Here is a 25,874-nt window from a genome sequence, read left to right as displayed (position 1 = left end):
TCTGTACGGATGCTTGTGAAGCGGTGATCAGCTGGCCTGCGCTGCTGCTCTCAATTAAAAAGCATATGAGCTGATGTTCCACAGCTGATGTACAGCAATTCAGTTTTATTTATATAGCACCAAATCATAACAAAGATCACCTTAACACATTTTATACACTAAGGTTAAGAGCATGAGCAAAGAGCAAGCACCTGGCGACGGGAAGAAATCTCTGGAAACAGAACCAGGCTCAGGGAGAGGGAACAAACATACACTCTGGAAGTGACGACAGTGAGCCCAGAGCTCAGACTGCAGGCCGCTCTAAACACTCAGTTTATCACAGCTTTCCTACTCCTGGATCTGGATGATGTCACAGAGAGAGGGTAGAAGCCCCGCCTACGTGCTGTGCAAACCTTGATCATTCTGAGCTGTGAGTCATGCAAAGCTACAGTAAGAGAGTCCACTCAGTTTACTTGATGTCTTTGCAGTTTTTCAAATCATGTTGACAATTATCTGTGTTAACTATTCACATGAATCACAATACAATGCTTCATAAGTTTATTTATTTTCATATTTATCTTCATAAAAAATGAGACTTGGCAGCAGAAACAGCAGAAACACCTCAAAGTACATGAAAGCCAGCTTGCACAGCTGGCTCTCAAGCTTCTTTATAAACCGTTAACCTCCACAACCTCAAAAGTCTCCTTTTGTCCTTCATCTCACCTGGAAGACAACCGACCAAGAACTGATCCATGCTCAGGAGAACGATCTGCATCTGTCCATTCAAATTTCATTTGAAACTGTGAGCAGAGTTTCAGCACATACGAGAGAACCCGGAGTCATCTAAAATGTTATCTGCATTCATTTGTTTCAACACTAAAAACGTGAAGTTATAACGCAGTCTAAAATTCCGAGGACTGAGGGGTCAGCTTTGGTTTGTGTGTGCGTGTGTGTGCGTTTTAAACGGGTGAATAACTGCGTGTTTAACATATGAAGGACACAGCCGAGTGGTTACTTATCCTGAAATGTCACGTCAGCGTTGTGCGTGCCCTGTGTGAACACTGACGGTGGGATAAAGTGAAGCGATCAGGGGGAACTTTGAGCGTCGTTCAGGGAAAACACATCATTTCGATCAAACGCAGCAGAAGCTAAAGAGACGTGGTGAGTTATGAAACCGTCCTGGTGTTCAGACGGAGTCACCTAGACTCGCCCCTCAGCAGGGGCCAAACCATCCACAGCAGCTTCCACTGGGAGGAGACAAAAAGAGGAAGAGGTAAAGTGGGAAGCAGTGGGGCGGAGGCTCGGTAAAATAAACGCAGGAAACTCGGAGTCACTTATCTGGACATCAAACATGACATGAAGCTGCTTCTGGGCTCTCCAATGAGGGCAGCGTTAGCAGGACAGTATGATTCTACTGCGCACATCAGTTGCGCTCACCTGTAGGAAGGAGAATCCGGAAACACCTGACAGAGTCAGCGAGTCCTGCCGGAGACACCCGGAGACAACGGCCTGTTCTCTCCGGATCATTCAGGGAACCGCAGCTTATCAAGCAGGACCGGCGAGCTTTTCCCACCACTCCTGTCTCCGGGGCATCCTCAGCCTCACCTGGACTCCAGCCCTGCACCCCCCTCCCCCTGCCCTTGGACGTCGGGCGTTGTTCTTTAAAAAGGTTAAAGTGGGACAAACTGAGACGGCGGCTCTGCAGAGCACGGCAAACAAACAGCGGGGGTCTTCATAGAAGATATGGACCAGCACACACCCAGCGAGCAGGAAGCCCATCACACACCGGCAGGAAGCCAGCGCCACAGCTCCGACAGGTAAACAGGGTCTCTGCCCCCACCCAGCAGCGATATCAGTGAACCTCACACAAACGGAAGAGTACAGCTGTGCTAAGTAGACTCTTTGAAATCCCGATTAAACTAATTTCGTTGGTTAATCTCAGCGAGTCTGTGCTGCTGTTTAACTTGATTCCAGCAGAGGGCGCTCAAGTCGTCTGTTTCTAGTTTCTTTCACTTTCACACAGCCGTTCATAACTTCCTTTTCAAGCCTCTTCTTCCAATCACAGACGGCAGCAGACAGCCAGGCCACTGGCTACAAATCGTACATAATCTTAGAGCAGAGGTGGAGGCAGGTGTGTAGGAGAGAGAGCTTTGTGACCAGGCTTAGGTCTGTAGGCTCGCAGAGTGTGCAACGAAAGCAGCTGGACTGCTTCACTTTTTGTGAAGTCGTTTCACCTCAGAAGTGAAGAAGCTTCGTCTTTGCTAAACTTAAAGAAGTGCAGTGGCTTTCTTTCTGAGATGTTTGACACAATCTCCGAGACGAGCTGTAGTCACTACAGAGGGATAAAGCTGATGAGCCACACCATGAAGATTTGGGAAAGAGTTGTTGGAGCTAGGTTAGGAAGAGAGGTGATGATCAGCAAGCAGCACTGTGACTTAAATATTGATCTAGTTACCATTAGAAAAAAAAATAAAAAATTCTTAAGCTGGTTAATTTTATGTGTAATTTTAAGACTTTATTTTGCTTTTGCTCACTGTGATAATAACTCAGCAGTCCGAACACATAACCCTGTGGAACCCCATCAGAAAACTGTTCCAATCAGAGTAGATGTGTTGTCCTCTGAGCACAACCAGGTAACTCAGACAACAGGCAAAGAATGAAATATCTCTCACAGACAAGATTGCTATTAATTTCAACACAGAACAGACAGAGATCGTGATTTATCTCACAAAAAGACAAGATTGATGTCTGTAGTCCACTAAAACCACAACTTCTGAGAACCTGAAGGAACCAAAGGTGGTTGAAACGCTGACATCATCTTCCACGCCAAAATTGGTCACGGTGCGAGGGCAAAAACCGAGCTGAGGTCAGAAGTCAGAGGTGGTGAGACCATCTGAGACTCTAACTACTGAGCCAAGGAAGCAATTAGTGACACTGAAAAACTAGTTCATGACTTGATTACTCTAGGCTGGACTACTGTAACTGATTACTATTATTATCATTATAAAATTCCCTAAAACTTTATTTGATCCAAAATTCTGCAATATATTTCTCCTGTTTTGGCTTCCTGTTAAATCCAGAATTCTAAATCCTGCTCCTCACATACAAGGTCTTAAATAATCAGGCCCCATCTTATCTTAATGACCTTGTAGTACCATATCACCCTATTAGAGCACTTCGCTCTCGCTCTGCAGGCCTACTTGTTGTTCCTAGAGTATTTAAAAGTAGAATGGGAGGCAGAGCCTTCAGTTTTCAGGCCCCTCTTCTGTGGAACCAGCTTCCAGTTTGGATTCGGGAGACAGACACTATCTCCAGGGTGAAATCAGTTAAACTGGGACACTTTTTGGCAAATTTAGTATTTTTTTTGGCAAATTTGGTAAACTGCAAAATAAGCACTAAGTGAGACTGAATTGTGTTTTTGTTGTTAATAGTTGTTTTCAATATGTAAACCTTGACTTAATTTCATAAATTATAATTATTCAGGTCCAATAGCTTTTGAAACATTTTTGAGATGAGCAGTGTTTTAGGGTAAAGTGGGCCACTTTATCAGTCAGCTTTGATTTGAACTCATTTTAACAAATATGAACACATTCAAGTGTTGATTTAATAATTCATGAATAAAAACACTGGCATTAAAAATAACTAGAATTAGTTAATTATTACAACATTTTCATAAGAACTGTATGTTCTATTTTAGAGACAGTCTTTACAGAAGAATCCATCGTCAGCATAGATGCCACTTTCTTCTCCACACGTCTCATGGAACCAGGCGCTGCAGTTCCCACAGCTGATCCACTCCTCACTGGCCTTTGGGTCACTTTTGTCTCCATAGCCTGCCTTACATGCTTTGCAGGGCACGTCATCCTTCTTTGCACCTCTGCTTCTTCTGGTCTTTTCTATCTTTTTAGTTTGCACTGCCTTGGTGGAAACGTAGTCTACGTGTCCATCGCTTGTGAAGACAAATGACAGAGGTTTGGCCCTCTTTCTGACAGTCCTCTGTTGTTTTGGTTGGGCACACAGATCACTGAATGTAATACAAGTTCAGGTTGATGGCTCTTCCTTTGGTGTGAACAGGTTAAAGACCATCGCTATCTCAGGAACACATTCAAAGTTGACTGTTATTTCTTCAGCTCCAACCATCCAAGAATGTAAAGGTTGAGGGCACCTCAGATACCGCTGCAGGGGGATGAATGGGGCTGAGGGATTTTAGGGTCTGGATGTTGGTGCTGGAGCTGGTGGTGTCTGTTGGGATCTGATTGTTGGTTCTAGTGGTGTCTGGGATCTGCTCGTTGATGCAGGGCGTGTCTGGGATCTGCTTGTTGATGCTGGTGGTGTCTGGGGTCCGATTGCTGGTGGTGTCTGGGGTCTGCTTGCTGGTTCTGGTGGTGTCTGGGATCTGATTGCTGGTTCTGGTGGTGTCTGGGGTCTGCTTGTTGATGCAGGTCGTGTCTGGGATCTGATTGCTGGTGGTGTCTGGGATCTGCTTGCTGGTTCTGGTGGTGTCTGGGGTCTGCTTGTTGATGCAGGTCGTGTCTGGGATCTGCTTGTTGATGCTGGTGGTGTCTGGGGTCTGCTTGCTGGTTCTGGTGGTGTCTGGGATCTGATTGCTGGTGCTGGTGGTGTCTGGGATCTGCTTGCTGGTTCTGGTGGTGTCTGGAGTCTGCTTGCTGGTTCTGGTGGTGTCTGGGATCTGCTTGCTGGTTCTGGTGGTGTCTGGGATCTGATTGCTGGTGGTGTCTGGGGTCTGCTTGCTGGTGCTGTCTGGAGTCTGCTTGCTGGTGCTGGTGGTGTCTGGGGTCTGCTTGCTGGTTCTGGTGGTGTCTGGGATCTGATTGTTGGTTCTGGGATCTGATTGCTGGTGCTGGTGGTGTCTGGGATCTGCAAGTCCATCTAGATCTCTGGCATCATCCGTAGGTAATGACTGAACAAACAACTGAGCCCATTCTAGGAAGACAGCATTAATCCAGCCATTATCTGAGACCTGAACAGTAACATTCTCAGGGCACTGTTGGAGCCACTCACATCGTAGCCGCTTCCCTTTAAACATAATCATAGTTTGACTGAAAATGCATTCTGCATTGAAGGCTGCCATGCAGGTGGTAGTTTCACCTTTCTCACCTGCACAGACCTCCAGACATGGTTGGCCAACCACTCCAAGCACCTTGGTTAAGGAGTACTGGTCTTGTGGACCAGACTCGTCGCAGTTCCATACATATGGGAAGGCATGCCCTTGAGGCTGGGAGTGCAGAGCAGGTTGTCATAGACTTGAAACCACTGACTGACCACCTGCTTGTTCAGTGGTGCGGCCCTTGCAGCTGAGAGCAATTCATGCTTTCGTGTGCCACGCCCTGCGTGGTGCTTAGTGAAATTTTTTAACCAATAGTATCCTACTCAGCCAACCTTTTGTGAGAAGCCCTTAATATTATTTTGTGATGCTGTTGAACCTCTCTCTTGGTAAGAGGAGCCAGTTCTTGTTCTGCTGCCTCAGGGAGGTACTGCTTCCTTCTGGAGGCATAGCCACTATGAGCTAGCTCCCACTCACTCTTCTTTGCAGTGTGGCCTGGGGATTATTCCATGCTCTCGAGAGGATGCTCCCTGTTTTCTCCTCTACCCACTGATTGTATTTTCCGCTTTCCTTCTCCTGTCTTCTCCCTGTTCCTTCCCTATCCTTTTCTTTTATCGCCTTCCTTTCTTCAAACTTTCCTTTTGGCTAAAGCATGTAGTCAGGGCTGGATCAGGTGACCCTGAATCCTCCCTTAGCTATGCTGCACTAAGTATTTATCCTTCTCTCACCCCTTTTAAGATAAGATAAACCTTTATTACTCCTACACATGGGAAATTTATTGGGTCACAGTAGAAAGTGGACAGTACAAAGTTACAAACAGCAAAAATGAAGAAATACACTAGAATAGAATAAGATAAAATAACATACTATGTGTTAACACACCACTGTGCATTTAATTATGAATTATTAATCACTCTCTGGCTCTCATCCACAGCGTGTCTTTTCCTCCCTTCCTGAGTCTGGCTCTGCTGGAGGCTTCTTCCTGTTAAAGGTTTTTCCTTCCCACTGTCGCCAAAGTACTGATTGTTGGGGTTTCTCTGTAGAGCTCTACAACTGCACTACTCTGTCTTAAATAGTGTAAACGGTTAGCTTAAATAAAATCTATGTTTACGTGGAGCAGCGCTGTCGGAACAGCCAACCGGAAAATCTGCTAACTCCGATGTCGCCTAGTGTGACGCTAGGAGCTAAAGCTAACTGCAGCTAGCAGCTGTAGAACCGGATGTTTCAGTAACAGCGACATTAACATAACCAAAGAGTTTGGCTAGCTGGTATTTAAAGTTAAATTTCGACCCCTGTGGCGTTAAAGGGCGTGGGCCTTTATTTTATTCACACTTCTGGCTGTTTTTAAATTGAGTGACTTGGTCAAACACCCGCTTTTTTTCCCCGGCAGAGGGCTGGGTGGGTTTTGGGGGTCGTCGAGGCTGACTTCTTTGGTATTTGAATCGGTCAGAGCGAGCTGAGCAGAGAAGGTAAGTCCACCATGTTTGTTAGCCGCCTGTTGCATGAATTCGCTAAAGGTTTCACCATGATTTTAAACTAAACCTGTACATTTCTTCTAGAATAAACCGTCAGGAGCGCACAGGCCGTTTGTGACTTTGCTGTAAACTTGTACTGATGTTGTAAGTTAGCGTCGCGAGCTAATGCGGATATCTCGCTGTGTTATTAAGGTCTCTGAGTAAATGATGATCATGTAGCTGACCTCACAGCCATTGTTCGTTCAGTGGGCTAGTTTAAGGCATTGTGCAAAAGTGCTGTTTATAAGGTTGGAAACTATCTGGCACTTGGATGTGTGAAGAAACGTTTTTCCCTCTGAAAACGTCCAGATGAACAGAATCATCTTTTTGGGAACTCAGAGTAAAAGTCAGCTGAATGAAAGTGGGGATGTGAACAAAAGTAGCTGACCACCGAGTGACCGCTTAAACTCCGAGACAATTTCTAAACGGTAGCGGTGTTATTGCCGTTAACTGCTGTAGTTCCTATTGTATTGTTAGCCGTACTTTATCACACATGCCACCATGACTCCAGCTGACCTGAGATCAGATTGTTTTTATTCCGACGGCAGCCCCACGTGTTAGTTTCCGGAAACAAATTTAAGAGCGCATCGGTGCGCTTCCATTGATTCTATTGGCTAGAATAACCCCCGCTCTGCTCTGATTGGTGTAGAGGCCACTGTGAATGTGTGCTGCGTTCCGGTAACTTTGGAATTTCCGATGCGTGCGTCCCGGTGTTAAGGTTTTGTCTGTCGCAAGATTGCGTCTTTAGCAATACAACGAAGTGTTTTTGTTTTTGCACGTAAACGCAGCCGTGATCGTTAAATCGGGGTGGGCAGGGCTGCGCCGAGTTGGAAATTAGACTTGAGGGGACGTTACAGTTTAAGATTCCGGCTGGAAACTCGGGCATTCCAATTTCGCCTAGAATGCGCTCGTGTTCATTCCGTTCGTTTCCATTCTATAGATTGAATGTGAGGTAAACGACATTTTAATGGGACCCTAAATGCAACGCTTTCACGGAGAAGTAGTTACAGAGGAAGAAGTCAGCCCCCGAAGCAGCACTGTGTGACCCCGGTGTCCGTGACGCTGTGACGGAGGTCTGCAGAGGGAGATCGGGCTCTTTCAAACTGTTAGTAAACCTTCTGGACAGACATTTGTGCAAACACGTGGGCTCGTTTTGGGGCGCTTACAGGAAAATATTACTACATGAGTGTTCTTACGTGTGTAAATGTCACTCTGACTTCATCAGGCTCTTGTGTCATGCATGCCTCAGTAATATTTGTTTTGCCTCATGTATCATCCCTCCAGCCGGAGCCTATCGTGGGGCTAAAGGCGGGGTAGAGCCTGGCCAGGTCGCCAGTCTGTGCAGGGCTGCAGCATTGATGTATGATTTTAAAAACATTGTGATGTGTGTGCAGGTGCCTTTCGGAGATGGCGGTGCATGTGACCCTGAACGGGACGTTTTTGTATAACCGCTACGAGCTGCTGGCGTGGCTAAACGAAACCTTACAGACGAGCTTCACCAAGGTGGAGCAGGCATGCACAGGTGGGTGTGTTTTAACAGGCATGGCTGATGCTGGTACATTGCTAACAGCCTCCGCCTTACTTCTCACGTGGAGTTCTCCGTCCTCCTGAGCCCATCTGTGGTTGGCCCAGAGTGCAGCAGCTGGGCTGCTAACAGAAACCAACAGGCGCTCGCACATCACTCCTATTCTTTCCTCCTTTCCTTGGACTCTTTTCTTTCGGCTGCTCCCTTTAGGGGTTTCCACAGTGGATGATCTGCCTCCACCTCCTCTGTCATACCAACCCTCTGCCTCCTTTTCTACATCCATGAACCTCGCCTGAGGTCTTCCTCTTTTCCTCCTGCTTGGCGGCTTCATCTTCAGCCTCCGTCCTCTGCACATGCTGAAACCGTGTCAGCCTCTGACTCTGAGCTGTCCCTCTGACGAGGACTCATTTCTTAAAAAGGACTACTGTGTTTGTGGACGGTGGCCCAGCTTTCTTGCTATCATTTCTTACTGAGCAGGTGTGCCTCGTGGTGCATGTTGTGAAAAGAAAACCATAAATAAGACAATATTTACACAGAGCAGGAAGGAGAGCAAAGGAAAAACCTGTGCTGCCCGAGTGTGTGGCTTACAGGCTTTCCCTGATCCTGCACTGGGCTCATCATTAGAAACTCAGGTCATCCGTCCCTGCAACAGGAACAGGACATATATGACAGGCAACGAGGAAAAGCCAGTTTGATCAGTGTAAAGATAAAGCCGTGTTAATAACGTAAATGATGTGTAATACTTCCTGCTCTGTTTGTATCCAGGTGCGGCTTATTGCCAGCTGATGGACTGGCTGTTTCCCGGCTCCTTGGACCTCTCCAGGGTCCAGTTCCAGTGCGACACCATCATGCACTCTCTGCACAACTTCACCTTGCTGCAGGCTGCTTTCAGGAAGGCCAGAGTGATCAGAGTGAGTGTTGCTGCGCTTTCAGGTCCCGACATTAAAGCGAGTGCTCGCTGCACACCTGTGTTAGAAACAGCAGGATGACTTGGCGCTCGTTCTTTGATAGAAACACGCACCTAAAGATCCTCTGTTGCTCTGCCTAGCACATCCCCATCGAGTCGCTGATGAAGAGGAACTCGGCCGTGGCTCTGACCTTCCTCCAGTGGTTCAAGATCTTCTTCGACGAGAACAATGATGGCAGGGAGTACAACGCCTTGGAAGCTAGAGGAGGACAGAGCCTGGTTCCTGCTGACCTAGGTGTGTCTCGCACAGGTGTCACACAGCGTGTTTTCAGGGAAACCGATGCTGGAAACTAGTGCTGGGCGATATTGAAAAAATATTTATCACGATATGAATTATTTTATATCACGATAACGATATATATATCACGATATACCACAATGTTTCCACTTATTCTCTGAAAAGTGTGACAGATGTCATTGCTCACTTTTCTCCAACTTTATTTTGCAGATTTAAAGGAACTGTCACAAATGAGAAACGTGCATTTTAGTGCAGCAATATAAATGCATCAAAGGAAAACAGCTGTGGCCTTCTTTATTTTCAAAATCATACATTTAAAATGAAGTTTTTAAAGTGCACAACAGTTTCAAGTTTTTCTGCCGAAAATATTTGTTTTACTAACATGCATATCATATATGCTAGTAAAACTAATGTGTGTATATATACTAGTACTACATGCACGTATATGCGCACATAATGTACTTTATGCACGTTAAATATGTAGCGACGGCAGACTCATACCTTGGGCTAACATGACTCCAGTGTGGTCATGTGGAAAGTCCGCAGTCTGTCAACAGCGAGCGCGGCGTCTTTGTTAATGAAGTGGATGGTTACGCTCATGTAGGGCTGCGTATCTCTGCTCGTCCACAGCTCAGCAGCCAAGGCTTAATGCACGACACTGCAAACACCCTGCTCTACTTTGGCCCGGCATGCGTCATATAAGCGAGGCACCTCGACTTTACTGAAGTGCTTACGACCGGGCGTGACGTCCCTCGGATCAAGGACTTTGACGAGGTCACGAAAGCTGTTCTTCTCAACTACATAAACAGGGCCACGCCTTTACAAATGTAACGCGAGACGGCGCCTGTGATTTGTTTATGGCGCTGGGACGTTTTCTCATACGGGCCTCGTGTGAAAGGCTGCTGTATCTTCAGCTGGTATAGTTTTTCTTTCCCAACTTGCTCCCGTCGTTCCACAGCTTGGTTTAGCTCGGATTCTCTGGATTCTTCTTCGTGGGCCTTCTGTAGGTGATACAAGAGATTTGTTGTGTTGCCATCGGGCGCGGGAATAGTTTTATAGCATAGCTTGCAAATGGGCGTCTTCTGCTCCGTGTTGGTGCTGTTGAACCCAAAATGCAACCAAATCACAGACGTGCCCCCTCTTTTGGTAAAAGTGCTTCTTCTCGGGCTGCCTGTGTAGCCGTCTCTGCCTGGTGCATGTCCGGGCAGGAAACTGCAACCTGTCAAGCGTCCATCGTTTTTGAGTTACCGTAAAGCAGTGATGTGCGATACCAGGGGCGATCGTGGCTCAAGAGTTGGCAGTTCGTCTTGTAATCGGAAGGTTGCCGGTTCGAGCCCCGGTTCCAACAGTCTCCGTCGTTGTGTCCTTGGGCAAGACGCTTCACCCGTTGCCTACCGGTGGTGGTCAGAGGTGGCGCCAGTGGCCGGCAGCCTCGCCTCTGTCAGTGCGCCCCAGGGTGGCTGTGGCTACAATGTAGCTGCCATCACCAGTGTGTGGATGACTGGATGTAGTGTATTCAAATACAGGCCATTTACCACTGATTTCCTTTCCGATCTGATACCAAGTAAAATTCAGGGTGGTATCGACGATACTGATCTGATACCGATACAAAAACTTGATATTTCATAATACAATATATCATTGTATTATGTAATTGTAATAATATAGCTTCATAATGATTACAGGACATCAGATTACTTGTATAACTTGTATACTTATAAAAAACCTGCTATTTGAGCACGTTGCCTGCCTGCAGCACTAAAGGACTCTGCGACAGACGTCTGTCTCGCCCTAGCAGCACCTGTCCCTCTCCTCCTCTTCAGTTCGCCTCAACATAAGCTCGTCGTATTCTGTGATATGATTTATTCTGAGGTGTTTGACGAGGTCAGTGGAGCTGCCACAAAACCTCACTGTCTTGGCTGTTTGTGGAGGTAAAATACGTCCACACATGACTCCATTTACGCTCAGCCATTGTTGTGAGTGCGCACGCCAGGGGCTGCCACACAGTTATGCAGCCGTATTTCACACATGACTATGAAAGGCGGTAGAGGAAGTAGTTCCTTCCAGTGTAGACGATCCAAATGTTATAGTTTCTTTCCACTGTGTTAATGATAAACTACAAATTTACCCTAAAGTACTAAAATATCGATATTTTAATATGAGAATCGATTCTAGAACATAAATGACTGATATCGGAGGAATCGATATTTCAGGATCGATCTGCACATCTCTACCGTAAAGCATGACGCATATCCGGGTGCACGTAAAGCAGCACCATGTCGCAAAACTACAAGAAGTTTCTTTGCGAAAAATATCTCTTTTTTTATGCTTTTCATAGAGTATGTATAGTGACAAGACAACACGAATACGTTTGCCACAGGCTATTTAATGATATAGTTTATAAAAGTGGGTTAGAAACGATAACAACGGTAAAGATCGTCAGCACACGACCGGAAACATTGAACCTTTAATGTTTTGCTGCTCGTTTTAAAGCCAGAAGTTTAATATGTGAACCTTCACTTCAAAGCTGTCACCTAACGCTCCCCCCCCCCCCCCCCCCCCCCCCCCCCGTTTGCAGGTGGTGCATTTCTCCTGCCGAATCAGAAACTCGCCGTCACCGTGACGACGGACAGTAAAACCAAAGAGGAAGAAAAAGCAAATGATGTAATCTCGCTGATCTCCGACAACGAGGACGATGTGGTGGACCTGACGATGGAGTCGGTAACAAACATAGACGAGTGCGTTCGGCCTGAGCAGGTGAAGGAGGCGGAGTCAACAGACTCCTTGGTGGACGAGGGCGATGTTTTGCTGCGATTCAGTAAACGATACTGCCGCGATGACGTGGACCTGACGCCGACCGGCCAAATCATCAACGCGCTCCGCAGCACACCGTACTGCCTGTACCTGCACGTCGGGGTGGAGCTGGGCGGGGGCCGGAGGACGAGCATCGTCCTGATTGGCTACTTCGACGGGTGCTCGGGTGCGAGCGTGGTGAGGGCGCTGCTCGCGGTGCAGCTGAGCGTGGATTCGGCAGTCGGAGCCCCGGAGTCAGATTCAGACCTTCTGATGAAGGCGCTGACGGAGGCTGGCCTTCCTCTCTCCAACCTGGCTGTGTTTTACTGTGATGCTCCGCCCCCACAGGTGAGCCGGAGGTTTGAAGCCCAGCTCCGGCTTTTCAGCCCCAGCTTGGTATCGCTCTGCGGCCTTCCTGGGATGGCGGGACGAGCGTGCCAGGCCGGACTCCTCACATCCTTCAGTCACGTGGTCGACCTGGTGAAAGACATCCACCGTCACTACTCCACCTGCGCCTCCATCAACGACAGACTGAAGGAGCTGTTTGCGGACGTGGAGCACCACAACCTGTCCCGCCCCGTCTCCTCGCAGTGCTTGTTCTTCATCCACGCCGTGCAGAAGATGGCGGGCTGCTGGACGGATTTGGTGGAGTATTTTAAACTTGAGGCGCTGGCCGTGGACGCCGAGCGCATCAGCACCCAGCGAATCACCGTCCAGCTGACCGATCCGAAAGTTGAGCTACACTTCCTGTTCCTCGCCTACGCGCTGGAGCCGCTCCGGGCGCTCCAGGAGCTGCAGCAGTATGGCTCTGCGAATGTCGGAGTGGAGCTGCAGCTCACGCTCGTGCTGCTTCACTCGTACGCGGCGAGGGTCCTGCAGCCGGCCGCCCTCGACGACTTTCTCAGGAGGCGAGACGTGAAGCTGCTCAGCAGCGAGGCGAAGCTGCTGCCCGCAGCCGAGGTGAAAGTGGGCGCTCGAGTCAAAAACCTCCTGCGGGCCACCCCGGCCGTGGATCTGGACGACGAGGACAGGGCCGACTTCATGAAGGACGCGCGGGTGTTTTACCAGGCGGCGCTGCGGAGCGTGGTCGAGAGCGTTCCCGAGCAGCTCGGAGACTCGGCGCTGAGGAACATCACCCTCGTCCAGAAAGACCCTCACAGCGTCAGCGTAAGACGTCTTTGTTTGTATGCTGCTGGAGGCAGAGCAGGGCTGGTAAACTGAAGGTCGCTGGTTTGATTCCCGGCCAACTTGTAGTCTAAGAAAAGCGGCTGCAGCGGGATTTTCCTGGCCCGTAGTCGGGATTCCTTCCTCAAATCTGCATTTCACTTTATCATGAATCACCTTCGAGTGTGTGAAATCAAAGCTGGTTTGATATACACCAAATTATTATGCACGTGATATTTGTCTCTGATTTTCCTGAATAGTCGATTCAAATGACGTTTAGACCTGAGGGTGGCGACGATAACCAGGGCGCCAGTTCCCCAAAGAGAGAGAGGGAGAGCTTCCAGTACATGTGTGGTGTAGGTAGATTAGCCAGAGGCTCTGACCCACAGACTCGGTCCTGGCTGCTCCTCTGAGCTGCTGTCAGGCTGCAGGATTTGTGCACTTTCAGGCCTTTAAAGGTCACTTTGTTACGCTGTGTTCTTCTAATAAGACATAAGATGCCGTCTATAACTGCTGCTAATGACTCTGCAATGCAACATCCCGTCCTCAGAATAAGCTATCCAGCAGCGTGCTGTCAGAGATGGCGGTAGAGCTGCGTCTGTGTGACGCCGCCTCTTCAGAAGCTGATCAACTTCAGGACGACTACCTCAGTTTGATTCACGCGACGAGAAGCGGAGAAGCTACTTCCTGGGCAAAGGTGAGAGCACCAGCGTGGCCTGAACGTCCACACGTCTGGTTACTGGAATAAATACACGGATAAAAGCTCTGCGTGTGAGCCGAGACGACGCGTGTCTGTTTGCAGATGGTGAGTGAAGTCAGCCCCGGCTCGACGCTGCACAGGCTCATTTTGACCCTGCTGGCCCTGCCGAGCTCGCTGCACCGGACTCAGGTGTTTGCTAAGGTGAGAGGTCAAAGCCATGTGAGTGGACCACACGACCCAGGTGGGAAGGGATAAATAATTTCCCTTTTTTCTGTCTTTGCTTTAATCCCAAGGTGTCGAACATCCCCAAGACTTTTCCTGACAGCCGAGAAGCCTCCAAAGCTTTGCCTGAACCGGGGATGTGGGCGAGAAGACCCAACAACCGCAGGAGGAAGATACCCGTCCGTCACCAGACAGCTTATGATAATGAGAGGAAACAGGAAGTGGATAAACTGAGCTCATCGGAGGACAGCGACTGGACCAAATCCAGACCACCTGTGCGTTCCAGGGAATACAGCAGCACGGAGGAGTCGGGCGACACAGAAAACTCCTCCGGTAGGACTGACGCCGGAGTTTGCTGCTCTGACACGAAGTTGATGTGACGCCTCGTTGATGTTAATCAGTGACTGCGTGTCCTGTTTTTATCCAGATGTGGTGGATGTTACAGAAGCTTCCAGAATGTGTCGGGCCGACAGACCGAGGCAGCTGCGCAGTAAGAAATGTCACACCAGTGCAATAAGAAAGGGCCATTTCTGTTTGACAGTATCTGTTCGCTGAGCTGCTTCAGTGGCTTCTCGTCTCGTTTGCAGGTCACAGAAATCGTCAGGCCAAGTCTGTTTTTGTCATGAGCAGCGATGACGAGGATTCAGCAGCCACGCCGACCCGAGTAGCATCGGCGCGGGAACAATCACCTGTAAGGCATTTCACACCAGCTGCTAACTAGCAGCACTGTCTGTATTTACGATGGTCATGTGTGTTGTGTCGCTGCAGCCGTCGTGTGACGCATCTGCAGAACATTTCAGTTTAACAACCAAGTACCAAACTTTTCTTCTCAATCAGGGACAGTTTGAGTTTATTGGTAACAAATAACAGAAAACTGAGTCAAATGGAGAGAAGCTGAGTTTGGAGGAGGCGGTCACATCAAATGATGCGTTTAAGGACATCGGCCCTTTCACACCGTGTGGCAGTTTCTTATTTTGCAGCGCCTTGTACAAAAATGTGAAACTTGGTGTGCGTTTGCTGAAGGCAGCGATGGGAAAGTGTGTTTGCTGGTGTCGACTCAGTTTAGCTGACTGTGAAATCACCTGCTCGCACGCTGGTTGCTATGGCAACAGAAACTAACAGTGTTTCGCGTGAACACATCTATGTGTGTTTTGTCCTGAAGGGGGAGCTGGTCTGGGGTTACGTTGGGAGCTTGGCGCTGTGGCCGGCCGTCGTCCTGCCGCGCAGAGGAGAAACTCCACCGCCAGGGAAGACGCTGGTGGAGTGGTACGGGCAAAAGACGTCCTCACAGGTGAGTCGCACCATGCTGTCGACCTGTGGAACCAGGAAGTGTGGATCAGCTCTCTGTTTAGTCCAGGCTCTGATCCAGTGAGTCGTACCCAGAGCGCAGGGCAGAGCTTGACTGATGAAGACGTCCGACGGTCCTCCTCTGATAAGGAAAACAGGGAGACAAATCCTGCTGAATTTGTACTGTAACACAGCAGAAACAAGCAGAACAAAGCTGGTCATAGATCCAACCAGTGAGTTCAGTGTCAGCGTCTCCTCTGGTGCCCCCAGAGCCAGTCACAGTGGAAGTACCAACCTGGAGCTTCCTGGGCCCCTTTTTATACTCATTTGAGTCCCTCGCTCGTCCTCTCGGGACATCCAATCACGGCTGTTGACACACGGTCACCTGACGTCCCGCTTCACCTCCTCTCTCTCTCTCTCTCTCCTTTTCCTTCAGTTAGTTTTCTCAGTCACGTTAGACTCATCATGTTTGATTAAGAAGAGAAATGATTTGCTGTTAGTCAGAGAATTGAGCCCCTCCTGTCAAATATGAGGGAGGAGGGTGTGTGTGTGTGTGTGTCTGTGTGTGTGTGTGTGTCTTTGTGTGTGTGTGTGTGTGTGTGTGTGTGTGTGTGTGTGTGTGTGTGCGTGTGTCTGTGTGTGTGTGTCTAGCTATCTTTGTGAGGACCGAAATCTGCATTCTACTATACTTGTGAGAACCAACAGTCACTTGTGAGGACACACACACACACACACACACACACACACACACACACACACACACACACACACACACTCCTCGTGCCTATGGTACGACAACTTTTCTTCATGCCCCTGGTACACTGACCAGAAACACTTTGCCACACACACGCACACTCCTCGTGCCTATGGTACGACAACTTTTCTTCGTGCCCCTGGTACTCTGCGCAGAAACACTTTGCCACACACACACACTCTCTCTCACACACACACACTCTCTCTCTCTCTCTCTCTCTCTCTCTCTCTCTCTCTCTCTCTCTCTCTCTCTCTCTCTCTCTCTCTCTCACACACTCTCACTCACACACACACTCCTCGTGCCTATGGTACGACAACTTTTCTTCGTGCCCCTGGTACTCTGCGCAGAAACACTTTGCCACACACACTCACTCTCTCTCTTTCTCTCACACTCACTCACACACACACACACACACACACACACACACACACACGGTCCAAGTTTGAAGCCTTTTTGAGGCTCAAAATGTGGTTTTAGTGTCAGGGGTACGATTAGGTTACGGTCAGGTTTAGGGTCAGGTATTCATTTTTGATGGTTAGGGTAAGCGGCTAGAGAAAGCATTATGTCAATGAAGGTCCTCGCTAAGATAGCTGAATGGGGTTGTGCGCGCGCCTGCGTGTGTGCGCGCGCCTGCGTGTGTGCGTGCGCCTGCGTGTGTGCGTGCATGCCCTGAGTTTGAGTCCTTTCCTCTGCAGACGTGATCAGACGGTCGTTTCTTTGTCTTCTGCTTTAAATTATTAGTAAAATCTGTATTTGTGCTTTTCTCCTGTGACGATCGGCCCGCGGTGGATGGATGTGTTCCTTCTCTCTGATCCCAGGTCAGTTTGCAGGCTCTCAAACCTTTCGCTGCGTTCACCCAGAACTTTTGTGCCGACTCCTTCAACATCCTGAACACCTACCAGGAGGCCGTCTACCTGTCCCTGCAGGTGTGTTTGTTCAAACAGGAGAAATACTGGAGGTTAAGAGTCCTGGACTCGTTTTGTAAAGAACAGGTCAAAACTTTAAGGAACCTGGGATTCCACAACACTGCCATGTTCTTACTATGTTATTTTAAATATGTTGTGCTAAACTAAAGTCTGTGTGCTGCGATGGGAACGTGCTCGTATGTGACGCGTCCTCCTTCCTCTGCACCAGGAGGCGGCTCGGCGCTGTAAGAAGCAGTTCTCTCCTCCTCCAAAGGGCAGAGAGGAGCTGCTGAAGCAGATGTTGGACTGGGCGTCGGGAGGCTTCCAGCCGTCGGGGCCTGAAGGATTTCAGCCCAACGCTCCGAAGAACGGTAAGAACATTGATACTAACTGCAGAATCAGACCATTTTCTACTACCTGCCCTGACTGAGTCGGAGTGACGGTGTGGCTCGCCTGTGAACGCCTGTTTCTGTGTCAGTCATGGAGGCGGGGTCAGGGGTCGTACAGGAGGAGCTCAGAGTAGGACAGACTTCCAGGTTTTCTGTCGTGCTCCGTCTTATTTATGATGTATTTTGATCACATGTTTGATTTCCCTCTGCAGACTGCTGGTCGAGGGTGATGAAGAAGCTCCCCCATAAAGCCTCCTCTTCTCCTGACTCCTCCAGCACCAACCTGAAAGATGTGGAGGTGTGCCTGAAGAGGCTGTCCTGCAGCTCCATCAGGAAGGCCTCAAAGCCAGCGACGGCAAACAAAAAGGAAGGTCATCCTGCGGAGCACGGCCCCAAAGCACGGAAGGAGAAGGAAGCTCGAGGAGGAGGGTCAAAGATGGGGAGACAGGGGAAGAAGGAGGAAGAGGAGGAGGAAGAAGAAGAGGAGGAGGAGGAGGAGTGGCGAGGAGGATGGAGAAAGGGGAAGAGTAAGACGGGATGGAGAGGAAGGAAGGCTCATAAGAAGCGAGGCGAGCTGAACGATGACGTGTCGTCTGATTGGATGCCGAGCAAGAAGAAGATCTACACCAAACTCCACAACAAGGTCAACAAGCCGACCGCCTCCTACGCACAGCCCGACCAGAAGCACAGAGGTAACGCTCGGCGGCTGTTAGCGATGCAGCTGTTAGCCTCCACTGTCAGCTCTCACCTGAGCAGGTGTGAACGTGGCTCACTCTTTCTCTCACTGCTCCTTTCAGAGACGATCATCAGCACGATCGTGGACATGAAGCTGGACATCGAAGGTGAGTGTGCAGCGCTGCATTCCTCGAATCTTTGCGTGTATAAGCTCGTGTGTTTGATCGTGTGCTGTTTGCAGGGTACTGTCTGTGCTGTGGGACGGACAACGTTGAGATCTTCCACCCTCTGTTTAAAGGCGGCCTGTGCCTGAAGTGTAAGGTGAGGAGCTGCTCTCAGGCGGGCGTCTTGGTGCTCGACTCCATGATAGTCGTGAGGAAGGACCATCCATCAGCACGCGCGGTTTAAAGCTGCATGGACACTGCTGTAGTTTGTGGTGTCGGGTTACAGCGTAGACCTAACGCGGAAACAGAAATCCTGCAGAGCGTTTAAAGAACTGAGCAGATGTTTTTCTTTGTTTCTGTGTGTTGTTCAAAACGTTCAAGCTCCTTCTGAGCAGCTGGCTGTGATGGTGTCTGTGTGCCTGCAGGATAACTTCACAGAAACCTTATATCGTTACGACGGCGATGGATATCAGTCCTACTGCACCATCTGCTGCTACGGGATGGACGTCCTGCTGTGTGGCAACGATGGCTGCTGCAGGTTCTCAGCTTCTTTCAGTGTTCCGGCCGCATGTACGAGCCCGTTCTCCGTTCTTAACCTCTGTTCTCCGTCCTCAGGTCTTACTGCGAGGACTGTCTGAACATCCTCGTCGGGCCGGGAACGTTTGATTCGCTGAAGCTGGAGGACCCGTGGATCTGCTACCTGTGTCAGGCTCACAGACCCCACAGAGCGCTGATCCCCAGAGAGGACTGGAGCATCCGCGTGCAGGAGTTTTTCACCAATGACAGCGGCATGGAGTTTGTGAGTGGAAAACCAGCCTTTGTAAAGATCTGTGTGCAGGAAGCCCTCAAAGGTGCTGCCCCGCACCTGCCCCCGCTGATTTTATTAGTCCTTTATTCATTTATCCAGGTAAAACCTCATTGAGATCTAATTTCCACGAGAGACCTGCCACCATGGCAACAAAAGTCAAAATACATGTAGCACATAAGTATATAACATTAAAACAAATAAAATATCCTGTACGAACACGTGAAAAATCGACAATAACACATCAAATTCAGAGCGACATTGAAAACAAAACAACTTCCTTTAAGATGGACTTAAACTCCCCCAAGGTATCTGATCGTTGCAGTTGCTTGGGGACTAACAACGTTACTAAAAAATGATAATTATCCGTCCATTTGCTTCCACGTAACCTTTTCAGGGTTGCGGCGTGCGCTGGAGGCTATCCCAGCTGTCTTAAGGCAGGAGGCGGGGTACACCCTGGACACGCCAGTCCGTCGCAGGACACACAGACAACCATTCGCGCTCACATTCACACCTACGGTGTGAGTTAGTGTTTCCAACTAGCCTATCCCCACTAACTGCATGTCTGTGGACTGTGGGAGGAAGCTGGAGAGAACCCACACAAACACAGAAAGACCCTGATGGAGGAACTGAACTCAGGACCTTCTTGCCCCCTGCAAATTATCCATAAGTGTAAATTTGCACGTATCTTTAAATATCCACATAATATTGCATGTTGTATGTTTTATCACTGGGTTAGACTCTGATTACACTCACAAATAAGCTACAAGACCTACAAGCAGTTTTACTCATGACTTTCTTTTTAGTTGTGTGAAGGGAACCTGCAAAGTAAGAGTTTCATGGCTCTGCGTAACCCTTTTTGTGTTTTGCGGTGTACGTGACAATAAACGTCTTGAATCTTGACTCTAACAGTGGTAGCTGTAGCTCCCACACAAAGGGTTTCTCAGGTACTCGCACAGCAGATTCTTTCTTCCATATCGTGGCAGAAAGTTCATTTTTATTCCAGACAGTTATCAAAGTAATGCTTGCTTAGCGCAGGGGGCCGAACTCGCAGCCCGTAGAAATATAACGCCGTTTGTCCCTTGAGGTGACGTTTCTGTTAGGGAGGATTTGTTTGTTGTGCAATAAACAAACAAAACAGTTGTTTGTTTTTTACTTGAACACTAAAATGAGAGGACGGTGCCGGCAGCGGCACACAGCTCCTTGCAGCCCTCTGTCACAGCTAGTGACCCCTGTGGCCATGTAGTGAACTGCAGCCATCGCTCCCAGCAGGACCAGGATGAGTTCTGTGCTTCTGTGTTGTTTTATGTGTGTGTTTGTGTAGAGGTTTAAACTATGTTGGTGACGCATTTACTTTAATTCTCTTCAAAATAAATAGGAATTAGAAATAAAATGTTGGTGTCGGCATCAGATCCACTCAGGGTTACACTTGTTTTTACATCGGAGCACCCCGTGTTGTGAGTCACGTGACTTCCTGTCGTCTCGTCAGAAATCACGCCGGCTCTTGTGTGATGCTGAGTTTTTCTTGTTGCAGGAGCCTCACCGCGTCTACCCGTCCATCCCTGCAAACCTCCGCCGACCCGTCAGAGTCCTGTCGCTGTTCGACGGCATCGGCACAGGTGAGCTTTTCCTGCCCTTCTGCTTCTGTGAAACAGCCATACGCTCCTGCTTTTCCACACAGACCCTTCTTTTCTCCGCGTCTCGACAGGTTTCTACGTGCTCAAGGTCCTGGGCGTCAAAATAGACAAATACGTCGCCTCTGAGGTTTGCGAGGATTCGGTCGCCGTTGCCACCGTCAACCACGACGGGAAGATCGTCCACATCGGAGACGTCCGGCACATCACTCAGGAACGCGTATGTCCTTCGTAATTCCTCTTTCCACAAATGAGGACGCGCTCTGTTTTATTTTGGCGTCTCCACAGCGGTACGTATCCGTGCGAGCAGGAGACCAACATGGCGGACAGACTGAGAGGGCGTCTCCAGTTTGTTTTTCTCAGCTGAGACAGAAGATTTAACTGAGTGTGTTTGACGGGTCAGAATATAGAAAGTGCTGCGGTGAAGCCCCGCCCCCTTTTCTCACCACGTCTTCTTTGCTCCTCCAGCTCGAGCAGTGGGGTCCTTTTGACCTGCTCATCGGCGGCAGCCCCTGTAACGACCTCTCCATCGTCAACCCGTTAAGGAAAGGCCTCTACGGTACGTTTCTGAAGCTCGTCCGGTCACACAGGTGTCAGTGGTCTAAATCAGGGGTCCCCAATCCCAGTCCACGAGGGCCGGTGTCCTGCAGGTTTTAGATCCCACCCGGGGTCAACACACCTGAATCACATGATTAGTTCATTACCAGGCCTCTGGAGAACTTCAGGACATGTTGAGGAGGTCATTTATCCATTTAAATCAGCTGTGATGGATCAGGGACACATCTAAAACCTGCAGGGACACCGGCCCCCGTGGACTGGGATTGGGGACCCCTGGTCTAAATGTTATTTATGGCGTCGGTGGGTGAGCTGGTTGTTGGTATTCCTGTGTCACTTCCCTCTTCCGTCCTGCAGAGGGCACCGGGAGGCTTTTCTTTGATTACTACCGCATCCTTCAGTGGCTGAAGCCCAAAGAGGACGACCCGCGGCCGTTCTTCTGGCTGTACGAGAACACGGTCGCCATGAACACCTGCAACAAAATCAGCATCTGCCGCTTCCTGGAGGTCTGCACGCGCTCACTTCAGTTTGGATCTGCTCTTCCTCTTCCTGTGTGCTTCCTTAGTTAAACTGACGAGGTGTAAACGGTGTCTTGTTTTTCCGTCAGTGTAACCCGGTGATGGTGGACGCCATGCACGTAACTCCGGCCCGCAGAGCTCGCTACTTCTGGGGAAACATCCCGGGAATGAGGAGGTACGTGAGCTTTAGCATCTTTTTAATATTAGTGGAAAGTGTTAGTCGGATATTTCATGTTTTCGTGGAGTTTCCTCTGTGGAAGTGCGGCCTCCATGAATCGTGGGGTTTGTGCTGAGCTGGAGGGGGAGCTGCAGAGGACGGCAGCGGCTGCTTTTAATGAATCGCTGTCATTAAAACTGAAGCAAAGATCGTTAGAGGGAAACGGCCGGTGAGGGGATCCTCTGAGTGCAAGTTTCCTCATCCCAGGAAGATAAAAGTTTTCCGATGGAAAAGTTTGTCTTTTGCGAGTGACGCCTGCTCGAGCTCAAACGGTTTAGCCGACTCCCGGACGCGAATCCTCCAGAACCGAACCGGGACGGCCACAGCGACCCAAGCAGACAGGAAGGGCTGTGGCGGTTAGCAGCAACGAAACTTTCAAAATAAGAGCAAAATACTGAGATTCTCCAAGGCCAAAAGGGGAAAAAAGTTCAAATGCGTTGCCGGATAAGCGTTTTAAATAAAGTTTTATTTTTCACCCGCAGGCCCATCGTAGCCACCCAGAGCGACAAGCTGGACCTGCAGGAGTGCTTGGAGCTGGGCAGAAAGGCCACGGTGAGTGACTGAGTCTGCTCCTCGCTGTGATCCGTCCACAGCTGCTCGGCCACATGATCGTTCTCATGCTTGTGTTCCAGATGTGTAAGGTGAGGACGATCACCACCAATGCGAACTCCCTGAAACAAGGAAAAAATGTCAACAAGCTTCCCGTCCTCTACAACGGCAAAGAGGACAAACTGTGGATCACGGAGCTGGAAAGGTAGCAGGCTGAAGGGTTGTAACGTCTCTCGTCCACTCGTCTCTAACAGCCTGTGGGCTGATTTGTGTGGATCCACTGAGGTTTTATCTGAGCCACGAGCAGTGTTGTCCTGTTAGATGGGTGGATTATTAAAGGTGTCCTCCTTCCTCCCTGCAGAGTCTTCGGGTTCCCTAAACACTACACCGATGTGCGGGACATGAACCGGCAGCAGCGGCAGAAGGTGCTCGGGAAGGCGTGGTGTGTCCCCGTCGTCCGTCACCTCTTGGCCCCCCTGAAGGACTACTTCACCTGTGAGGACTTATCTCCTCTAACCACAGCTGCCACCACCTCCTCCTCCCCCTCCTCCTCACAGTCCTCTGCAGAGCAGCAGCTGTCGAGTTAGGAGGCGCTACCGTTCAGATGTGGTCATTTGATCAGCGACACAGTGCTGACGTGTCAGTCTGTGTGCAGGTATCTGCGGTTTCTCACCTGAGGACGACGCTGATGGATGAGCCTTTCACTGCTGGAGAGATTCAGCAGCACAACAATGTTTTTCAAAATAATTTAAACCTCTTAATACAGTTCAAATGAGCCCTCTGCAGGTTCATTCATTTTAAAATTTGGGTTCAATTAATTCCAGGTGTACTTTCAGGTAATACCACTTTATACCACAAGATGGTGCAGTGAGTAAGCGTAAGCTTTATTGAGTCCTGTGAAAAAGGCCATGAGGACGGGCCTGAAAGGAAGTACTGAAAGTGTGTCAGCACGCTGCCCCCTGGTGGTGAAGGATAATTACAAAAACGATTTTTAATCATGTTTCTTGTTTCCAGGAGAAAAACAGATTTTTTTTTTTTTTTTTTACTTAAACATAAATCAGAGCAAAAGAAAGTTGCTGATTAATTCAGCAACACTTGAACATGTTGATCCTCTGCAGTGTCTGGGAGCAGGAATCTGACACCTGCGTCTTCAGTTACCTGTGTCAGACAGCGGCGGGTACGACACTCTGGCATCAGCAGAGCTGAGGACATGTCAACTCTTTATTTATCACCTTTTTCCTCCTTTTTAAAAACTATGAAGTCACGCATTTCAAACTCAAACACAGGCCGTGGAGCCCAGTGTGTGCTCAGGTGTGTGCTCAGGTGTGTGCTCAGGTGTGTGCTCAGGTGTGTTTAGACTCTACCTCCAATAAAATTGTGACGACTCAAAGGCTGACGTCCTTTGTTACTGAGGTGCTCGCTGATGATGAACTGTGTGCTTCTGTAATGAAGCTGTAACCAGGTGCTTTCCTTATATTATGCCTCAATCCTTAATTCTACTGTTGTTGATGTAAATCAGTTAAACTATGAGTGCGACCGTGACACACGTCACTGTATGTTCTTAATGGATGTTGACTAGATTGGTATTACTGTTTGGTTTGCAGTTTTTCTATCAGAGATTTCGTGTCTGTGTGAAGACCTCAGCTCGTCTCTGACTGCAGTCTCAGGGATTTGAGGCGAGCGAGGAAAACCAGACCGAGCCGACGTGACAAAGATTTCTGTTCAAATGTTGCTCGAGCGTTTAAATCACAGTTAAACATCATCATCTCCGGGTTTTTTTTTCTTCGTTTGATTAATGAAATGGTAAAGTAACTTTATTTAAAATTGTTAATTTTCAATGAAAGAACATAAATCAAATCTCACTCTGAAGAAGCGTCTGTGTCTTTGTCAGCAGTGGAGCTTACAGCCTGTAGGTGGCGCGACGCTCACAGAGCATAAGCAGCTGTGCTCATTTCTGTCTCATTCGTCAAAGTGCCCGTCCTCGACTCCTGGCATCTTAGTCCCTCCCACCTGTGAAACAAGGGCAGGTGAGGCAGCGGGCGTCCTTGCCTCAGAGGCTGGTGATGTAATCAGCAGCGTTATCAATAACTTAGTTTGCTGCGTTTTATGTTCTCAGGTATAACAGAGCTGTTGTGCTTATTTCCACGTTCACGAAACTCCCAGAATGCTTCAGTGCCTGCGTCCCAATTTAGCAACCGCTCGCTTCGGAGTACGAGCAGAACAACTGATGTTGTTCATGAGACTAAAATCATCTCACTTTGGTAATGTAAATATAATATGGACAATATATTTATTGTCAGATTATTATGAGATATATATTACAGCAGTGAGCTTGAACTCTGGGTCAAAGATTCAAGTTGCAGTTATTTATATTTCCTGTCACCTTAAATCTTCACTCACAGACGAGTATCTGTGACAGTGTATCTATAGATGTATTATGCATAAGAGACAAATATTGTTCTTTTAATATGTTGGCATTACTAAATTTGGCTCAATGCTTACATATATGTGTAAAAGCAAATGTACGAGCTGAGATAACTGTGTCTGATAGAATGAAGAGTCGACTGATATATTGAATATTCCTTTATTGGGTGAGAAAATCAGACCATGTCATAACTGCTTTAAGTCATACAGAATAGATATCAGAGCCTTAAACAGGCTGACTTCTGCTAAATGGGTCAAACTGGGCAGAAAGTCTACAAACACATAACATCCTTATGGAATATGATGTAACACTATAGATCAACTTAGCTCAGAATATATAAAGCATATAAACAATTACAGCAATATGATGCAACAAACACAGCAGCTACTGATCCAAAATACTCAAAGCTTCATAGAACTGAAACAAACATTTATTTTTAGCTCCATTCTGCTGCTGATACAGACTTTAGGTTTCTGAACATTAAACTTGTTGCTGCCTTTCATAGTGTGTAACTTGAAGGCCCTGAGTACTTTCTCCCACACTGAAAACACTGGATGATCACATTATTTGAACATTACCTAATAAGACTGATTCAGGACAGACAGTGATGTTAAACTTTCCTAGCAGTCCTTCACAAACAGGGAACAGTCTGTCTATTCTCTCCATCTGTCAGCTGCTGCTGGCTCTTCCTCCTCCTCTTCCTCACACACTGCTGAGTTGGTCCTGGTGGATCATCAGGGGTGCAAAGCCTCACAGATGATGTGCAGCAGTGGGTCCAATTCAATCTTTATTGGCAGACTTCATGTCCATCAAAACAAGACAGGAACCCC

The 25,874-nt window shown here is 48.5% G+C and overlaps 1 protein-coding gene across 3 annotated transcripts; it reads left to right on the top strand.

Annotated features, from left to right (window-relative positions):
• The first annotated feature begins 661 nt into the window (after nucleotides 1–661).
• LOC146365066 (uncharacterized) lies at nucleotides 662–24,379 on the top strand. Of its 3 annotated transcripts, none has more exons than XM_084917949.1 (26): nucleotides 662–1,796; nucleotides 7,953–8,080; nucleotides 8,849–8,994; nucleotides 9,132–9,285; nucleotides 11,867–13,248; nucleotides 13,796–13,942; nucleotides 14,048–14,146; nucleotides 14,239–14,500; nucleotides 14,595–14,657; nucleotides 14,755–14,858; nucleotides 15,330–15,458; nucleotides 17,027–17,134; nucleotides 17,343–17,484; nucleotides 17,715–18,194; nucleotides 18,300–18,344; nucleotides 18,419–18,498; nucleotides 18,767–18,879; nucleotides 18,957–19,140; nucleotides 20,681–20,765; nucleotides 20,855–21,000; nucleotides 21,249–21,339; nucleotides 21,693–21,841; nucleotides 21,943–22,028; nucleotides 22,553–22,622; nucleotides 22,703–22,824; nucleotides 22,981–24,379. In XM_084917949.1, the coding sequence occupies exons 1-26, from the start codon at nucleotides 1,723–1,725 to the stop codon at nucleotides 23,204–23,206; spliced, it is 4,815 nt and encodes a 1,604-aa protein (XP_084774075.1). In that variant the 5' UTR covers nucleotides 662–1,722; the 3' UTR covers nucleotides 23,207–24,379. The 3 variants fall into 3 exon arrangements, with proteins under 3 accessions (XP_084774075.1, XP_084774076.1, XP_084774077.1); XM_084917950.1 differs by lacking the exon at nucleotides 662–1,796 and adding an exon at nucleotides 1,851–6,513; XM_084917951.1 differs by lacking the exon at nucleotides 662–1,796 and adding an exon at nucleotides 6,532–7,663.
• The last annotated feature ends 1,495 nt before the right edge of the window (nucleotides 24,380–25,874 follow it).

Source organism: Perissodus microlepis, chromosome 20 (assembly GCF_051167445.1).
Source record: "Perissodus microlepis isolate ML-2025 ecotype Zambia chromosome 20, ASM5116744v1, whole genome shotgun sequence".
Taxonomy (NCBI): Eukaryota; Metazoa; Chordata; class Actinopteri; order Cichliformes; family Cichlidae; genus Perissodus; species Perissodus microlepis.
This window is presented reverse-complemented; position numbering and strand designations above follow the sequence as displayed.

Coding starts and splice junctions, on each gene's coding strand:
- LOC146365066 (XM_084917949.1), top strand. CDS start 1,723: ATGGACCAGCACACACCCAGCGAGCAGGAAGCCCATCACACACCGGCA. Junction 13,943..14,047: donor AAGCTACTTCCTGGGCAAAG/GTGAGAGCACCA, acceptor GTCTGTTTGCAG/ATGGTGAGTGAAGTCAGCCC. Junction 14,147..14,238: donor GGACTCAGGTGTTTGCTAAG/GTGAGAGGTCAA, acceptor TTTAATCCCAAG/GTGTCGAACATCCCCAAGAC.